General features: G+C 38.6%; 1 protein-coding gene across 2 annotated transcripts; it reads right to left on the reverse strand.

Annotated features, from left to right (window-relative positions):
- Positions 1-482: 482 nt before the first annotated feature.
- LOC144560476 (ankyrin repeat family protein) lies at positions 483-3621 on the reverse strand. Of its 2 annotated transcripts, XM_078309685.1 has the most exons (6): positions 3143-3621; positions 2749-2921; positions 1845-2547; positions 1505-1541; positions 1243-1376; positions 483-1024 (listed from the first exon to the last, which is right to left on the reverse strand). In XM_078309685.1, the coding sequence occupies exons 1-6, from the start codon at positions 3604-3606 to the stop codon at positions 685-687; spliced, it is 1851 nt and encodes a 616-aa protein (XP_078165811.1). In that variant the 5' UTR covers positions 3607-3621; the 3' UTR covers positions 483-684. The 2 variants fall into 2 exon arrangements, with proteins under 2 accessions (XP_078165811.1, XP_078165812.1); XM_078309686.1 differs by lacking the exon at positions 483-1024 and having other exon boundaries at positions 1246-1380.
- Positions 3622-7502: the final 3881 nt, after the last annotated feature.

Here is a 7502-nt window from a genome sequence, read left to right on the forward strand (position 1 = left end):
AACTCAAGCTATATTAACTTGTACAAATTATAGTAACTCAAATATAAAAGTGCATAAAGAATGACTCTATGCAGTTTAGCTGCAGTGACATTTTGCTTCGTTACAGTCTGATTTTGCTGTGTGGCTTGGACTGTCAGCATCCTTTTTGTAATCCATGGAATTCGAGGTTGGGTTGTGGTTTCCCCTTTCTTTTTCTTTCTTTTTCCTAATTTTTTCTTCTCTTTTTTGGACCTTCCTCACTCCTGCTGCGGCGAGTTCCAATCTTATTTGTGATTTTATGGAATTCTATTTTGTCTGTCACTGTAAGCTTCTGCCTAACAGTACTTATAATTAGGACAATATAATAATAAAGCTGGTCAATTTCTCTAAAATAATAGCATGTGGGTCTTAGAAAATCCTCGAAATAATATATGCACAAACATTTAAAATGGTTCTCTATGTCAGTGGAGTACGCAAGTACAGCTTTAGTTTAACAATTCTTAGGATAGAAATAAGATTGTTTTATTTAATTTCAAGATTACATGATGTAAAACTGCAACTCTACAAAATAAATACTTCTGTAAATTATCCATTAGTACTGACATCTTTCCTGACAACAATAAAATGAGAAGTAGAAAAGCAGTCACATGTACAAAATGGATATGCTAAGCAAAATTTTCAAGCACCTTATCCAATCAATGTTTACTAAACCAAAATACCATCTTCATCATCATTTACCTCTTTCTCTGCCACAAGCATTAACATCTCCAACCTCTTGTCAAACAAAGCAGCACTCTCATCTCTCTGGTCAAGCTCAGATCCTTCAGCTTCCAACCATTTTTCACGCAAATCATCTAGAATGTTGCCTTCATTGGCACTGCCAACAGTACCAGGTGCATTTGGCTGTGTGGTACGCAAGGAATCATCTCCAGAAGGCGGCGGGAGTGTCAGAAGCATTGCTCGGAATTCTGGTGTGTCGGCGAATGTCTCAAAATTGCATGCCATAACGTCCAGGCAGTATTCCCTTAACTTCACTACACCGTACCTATTTTGCATCATGGAATAAATTGATTGGCAAACACAGTTAACAAAGAATTAAATTGGTATATAATTGTACAGCTATACATCAATATGAAGGGGATTTCTGGCAGTTACTGGTTATACTATGTACTTGATTTTCTTTCCAGAAATATTAACCATAATTGTACTTGATTTTCTTTCTGAAGGTTTTACTTGTACTTTAGGATGAGAGAGAGAACATACATGTCAGATAATATCAGCCAATGGCAGAGCTCAGCTGGCGATACCATTTCCAGTTGAGGCAACAACACATCGGCAACTGCACGCTTCAAAGGGAATAACAGGTATCTTGAGGCTGCATCAAACATCTCCTCAGCCTAACTCAAAAGGAGAAAAAGCAAAGGCAGACATAAATATGATTAGTTTTTCCTTTTTTTTTTGGATAATTCAGAACCAATAGGAACTGGAAGATAAAAGAGGCTACCAGCGAAGAAAAAAGTAATACCTGATCAGGATCTACTTCTTTCAAGCCATCAGTATACCTGAATATTAAGCAAAGAACAAAGTTCAACAAACGATACTGAATACTATTACAACATTGAACAAATAAATACCAGTAAATATGGTACAATTCTGGTACAGCTTCAGAACAGCCAGTACCAAATGTACCTGATGGTTGCTGGGTATTATTAAGAACTTGACTTTATTGATGCTTAAAATTCAGTTTCATAGTAAAAAATATAAAATAACTCATTAAAAAATGGAACAAAATAAAATATAAACCATGCTCATATTGCTTCTAGTCAATACTTTGCCAGATCAGTACCATACCAGAATTAACTTACATGTACTCTAACATTTTCTCGAATGCCTCTGAGCTCAAATCATGTTCTTCAAGAAATGGAATGGCATCAATCTCCTTGCCTCTATTGCCTTCTAGAAATTCCATAGCTCTTGACAGCCTAGCCCTAAAATATTCCGACCTCGCAGCGAGCACCACTTGGTGGCACCGAAAGATTCTATCCCCAACTTTCACATGAATATCTGCAAAGTCACATTGGCTTTGCTCCTCTCCATTTTCACAGTTTTCAAGAGAAGCTTCTAGGATCTTTCGGAGAGCAAAAGGCAGCCGATCCTCCTCTGGCAAGGCCGAGCCTTGCAGAATAAACTTCTTTTGGGAGTTATCTACCTCTCTTAAGGATTTGTAATCAGCGTACTTCTGGTGAACCATTTCTTTCTCTAGAATGCTTTGCAACCCCTCCATCTTACAAGCCTTGCATGTGCGTACCAGGTCAGGCATGTCTTCGACAGCTACTTCAAGCCGGTCAGAGTAGAAGAAATGGAGAAGGCTGTGCAGAGCTCGGTATGACAATTTTTGGCTTGAGAAACGCACCTGAGTACGGTTTCTCCAGTCAGTACTGAACTTTTGTTTGAAGAAAGATGAATGTGCAGAGAGAATTGCACGGTGCGCCTCAATTGGCTGGCCATCTATGTAAAATGTGATGTCAGGTGGAAACGGAGTTGAGCTTGATGCACTATCTGTTTCACCTGAAGTACAGAAAAGTAAAAGTTTATATACAAAGTAAAATGTGATCAGGTACACATGTCAGAACAAACATGCTTGGCACCAATCAACATATTATAGCTTAGTTGAAACAATGAGCAATAACTGTCGACCATAATCCAGATAAAATCTTTTTAACTTGACCGCAAAAAATATATGTATATAGATGATTTAATTCTACGAACCTGCAATTCTTGAATAATCACCATCACATTGCTCAAGATAACCCCTCCTGTTCCCTGGGAATGCCAGAAACACATCTCGTAGTGCTGCATTTAATGGTGCAAGAGGTGGTGGCCGTGCCTCGTATGTTTTAAGCAGCCTTCTCAACCGCAAATTTAGTGCTGCATAATGACACCTACATCAATTATAAAATATAAAGGCACTCTTAGCTAGTTTAACTAAATATTAATAGTTCTATCACAGCTGATTTAAACAGTAACAAGAGTTGGCACTCTTAAGTCTCAACCCAGACAAATATAAATTAAAAAATAAATAAAGTTATCCGAACCACCAGAATTGAAATGATTTATTCCACCAAATTTGTAATAATCTTTGAAGCAATCGATAGATCACCACCTATCCCCATCGAAGGTTTTCTCAGAGCATACAGCTCCAGCCTCGAGTAACATCTGCGCCGCCTCGAAGTGGCCAGTGAGGCACGCGTAGTACAAGGCGACCGAGTCCCACCTGTCCCGGAGGTTTACATTGGCTCCGCCTTCGATTAAAATTTTCAGACGGTCGACATCGCCGGCGCGCGCCGCCTCGTAGAGGTCTCCAGCGGGGACCTTTTTAAGGGGGATTGAAGGGTGGAGGTCGTCCGGTTCAAGATCGAGGTCAAGGTCAAGCGCATCGAATTCCGGTTCAAGCTGAACCGGGGATCGGCGGTCGGACATTGCAACGAGTTCGGTTGGTTGCGGTTGATGAAGCCTTGATTTTGGATTGACTATTGAGGTAGTGGAGCGGCGGGAAACCCAACCGGGACCGGTCGAGATTATCAGTTTAGTTGGATATATCAATCGGCTCCGTTTCGTATCCGACATTGGAAATTTTCCCTTTTTTATTAATATCCAACCTAATTAAAAATTATTAATTATGCTTACAAATTCTGATTTTTTTTTTAAAAAAAAATGTCCAAACCAATTACTAGATGGCCGGTTTTGATTTTTTTTTTTTTAAAATGCCCAAACCAATTACTAGATGGCCGGTTTTGATTTTTTTTTTTTTAAAATGCCCAAACCAATTACTAGATGGCCGGTTTTGATTTTTTTTTTTTTTAAAATGCCCAAACCAATTACTAGATGGCCGGTTTTGATTTTTTTTTCTGACACTATTAGGAACACGATTTTGAAATCTAAGATTACTCAATGTTTTTTTTTTATTTTAAATATTTGTTAGAAGAGAAAGAGAGCAACATAAGTCTATAAACCGTAAAATTATAAAACTTGATATTGAAATAAAAGTACTCAAATAACGATAAGTAACGCAATGGTAATTAATATTTTGTTCATATTTATTTCTCAATTGTAATGAATTTAGGTTAAATTAAGGAGATAGTTTCCATGAAATTGCTAAGTAATCTTATACATTAAAAGCATTCGAGTTTCAAATATGGAAAAAAATGTGACATAATAAAACCTAAAAAACTAACATTCAAATAAAAATTCTCAAACATGCATAGGTAAAATTAAAATTTAGGCATAGAGGGTTTTCGATCTGATGCCCAAATTGCGTTTTTTTTTTACCAATGCTTTTCAGCGACCGACGACAGCACCGGTCGCTGATAATATTGGTCTCCGAAGTGAATGATTTTTTTCTCTTTTTTTTTGAAAAAATATACTTTCAGTGACCAGCGACTTCACCGGTGGCTGATACCGGTTGCAATTACCTTGTTTTGTTGTAGTGAGTGGTGATTGTCCTGATCCGATTTGATTCAATCTCTCAGCTGTGAATTCCTTTGGGCAGCGTCAAATTCGAAAAGAAGAAAATGTTTCGTCCTAACAAAGGAAGGGCTCGACGCGGTGTAGTCCGTGAGCTATGCAACTGGAAGAAATTACTGCTATGTCTACATTAACTCTCAGAGAAGAAAATCGAAAGGCCCACCTACTTGCTATTCGGACGTGAATAGACTAATTTGCATTATCTGACTTCACGTATCTTTTATTTTATGATATAGCAAATTAGATGATTATACAAGTAGTTAAATGTATAATATTTAAAGCTTTTTAATTTAAATAAAAGAAACCTATGTAATTGCTACTTTGTAAATCACTGAATCATGCAATCACCTATGGACTTTCAACAACAAAAAAAATTAATGCAGGGTGATACAACAAATATACAATGAATCAAGTCTATGATCGAGCTATGCTAATGAGAATTCTAGTGACAACAGGGGTGGGACGAAGGGGGTGCAAGCGGGGGCCAGGCACCCCCCCCCCCCCCCCCCCCCCGCAACAATTTGTGTATGCATGTGAAATCAAGGGAATTTTGGTTGTTTGCATGTGTATCTATTAATAAACTTGTGTATGCACCTCTCAAAAAAATTTCGGCTCTATTAATAAAACCCGGCATATGCACCCCCAAAAATCCCCCTTGTAAAATTCAAATCCTGGTTTCGCCACTGAGTGACAATTTAGAAAAAAGAATTGTTATCATTCTAAATTTGCTTGATTATTGACATATTCAATTTGACATTATCATATACAATTTGATTGTATGGCATATTCGGTCTATAAAATTTTTACCAAGTTAATGGATAAATTATCGTGATGTTATTTGTGTCATGAATTATGCGAAATGAAGTATATGTTTCAAGCAAAATTAAAAAGAAAAAGATCAACATTAATATTTATTTATAGCGTTAAGCTTGATTACAAAGATAATCCTCGTAAACAGATACAGCTGGAAAGACATCTAAGCCATTATCCACCTTATCATGAGCTCTTTTATAGTTTTATTCCTATATTCACAAAACATGCATGCGCAGTAGTCTCCTCAACAACTACGACACTATACGTACACAAGTGTACATTATTTAGGATTTCATTTTCATCTCACACTTTGTGACCCATATATTCTTCAATTCTTTACCTCTTCTTGCTTCACAGTTTTAGGATCCACCTTGGCCTCAGAATTATTAGCAATCTCTTCAGGTGTACAACAATGGTGACCGCACCATTTATAACAATGTTTACCACCTGATCCACCTCCACCGCCACCCCATGACCCACCACCGCCTCCTCCACCACCCCATGATCCACCACCGCCACCACCATGTCCTTGAGTACCGACAACAGTCTCTGCCTTTACATCCTTTGCTCCGGTTAAACTTGCAATCTCTTGGGGTGTGCAACAACGGTAGCCACACCATTTATGACAACCACCGCCACCCCAATATCCACCACCACCGCCGTATCCTTGAGGACCCACATGACTCTCTGGTTTTACGTCGTTTGTTTCCTTTAATTCTCCAGTTGTCATCTCTATGTCCTTTATGAAACTAGCCATCTCTTCAGGTGATCTGCAACAATGGGGACCGCACCAGTAACGGCAACCATGGCCACCACCTCCTCCATAGCCACCACCACCGCCATAACCACCACCATAACCACCACCACCATATCCCTCTCTACCAACAACGGTCTCTGGTTTTACTTGCACCGTCATCCTCCCTTCAGAATTCATTTCTATTTTCTTGATTTTAGCGATCTCTTGCGGTGTGCAACAACGATGCCCACAGCGGTAACCACAGCCTCCGCCGCCACCATGGCCACCACCACCTCCCCAGCCGCCTCCACCGCCACCCCATCCGCCACCGCCCCAGCCACCACCACCCCAACCACCACCGCCCCATCCCCCTCCACGGCCACCACTGCCCCAACCTCCACCTCCCCAACCACCCCATCCTCCGCCGCCACCACCCCATCCCCCACCATGTGTTTGGGGACGTACTGGTTTAACATCAGCAGATGTCTTTTGATCTACAGCTAATTAATCACAAGTTTACAACTAAGTAAACAAAAGCAAGTCAAGTGACATAAATTTACATAATTACTTGTTAATTATGAAGCACTAACCTTTTTTTTGAGCATCCCCCTCAGCAAGGAGAGATGCTAGCAAGAGAACTCCAATAACCATCAGAGTTTTGTTAAAACCCATGATGGAAGAGTAAGTGATATACTATATATCAGAACTCAGAGTACAAACAGAGAGAAGCTGTCTTTTTCCGTATTGATAGATGGATGCTCATGAAGAGGAGAGCGCATCACCTATTTATAGGCTACATGCACTAGGTTAACGTTACAGAGACCGCTTGATACTTGACAGTCTATTTTATCGATCTACTCCGTCTGATCTTGATCGTACAGCCAGAAATGTAAGACGTCATTAGGTGAGTTTTAATCCGAACCACACCGGCTGACTCTAAATACATCACGTGTTTGCATAAATATCAGGCGACACGTGTACTAACGTGGTTGCTAACTACATTCCGTTTCGACCATATATATCTAAGAGAGGAGAGTTCAAATGCCTTCATTTTTTGTGTCTAGCCTTCATTCTTTCAAACTTTAATAACTCAAAATTTAAAACTTAAAAATCAAAATAAAACCGTTAGATGTGATTTATGTTATTTTCTCTATGTACTCATAAAAATTTATCACATTTCAATTTTGTTTTAATGTGGATCAATAAGTTTAAAAATCAACGTCTAGAAATCATCCACATTAATGCATTTTTTACAAGCTCTTGATAACAATCAAAATAAAATTAAAATGTCATAATTTTTTACACGTGCATAAATAAAATGACGTAGATCATATCCAACGGTTTTATTTTAAATTGTAAGTTTTAAATTTTGAGTTATTAAAGTTTTTAGAAATAGAGGCATGGTAGAGGCACAAAAAATAGAAGCATTTGAACTCTCCTCTATATCTAA

Source organism: Carex rostrata, chromosome 10 (genome assembly GCF_964058835.1).
Source record: "Carex rostrata chromosome 10, lpCarRost1.2, whole genome shotgun sequence".
Classification (NCBI taxonomy): domain Eukaryota; kingdom Viridiplantae; phylum Streptophyta; class Magnoliopsida; order Poales; family Cyperaceae; genus Carex; species Carex rostrata.

Bases quoted from the DNA above. Each gene is read 5' to 3' on its own strand.
- LOC144560476 (XM_078309685.1), bottom strand. From the start codon at position 3,606: ATGTCGGATACGAAACGGAGCCGATTGATATATCCAACTAAACTGATA. The intron at 2,922-3,142 runs GTGGTGATCTAT...TAATTGATGTAG, and splicing joins AAAACCTTCGATGGGGATAG to GTGTCATTATGCAGCACTAA. The intron at 1,542-1,844 runs GTAAGTTAATTC...CTTAATATTCAG, and splicing joins GAGAAAATGTTAGAGTACAT to GTATACTGATGGCTTGAAAG.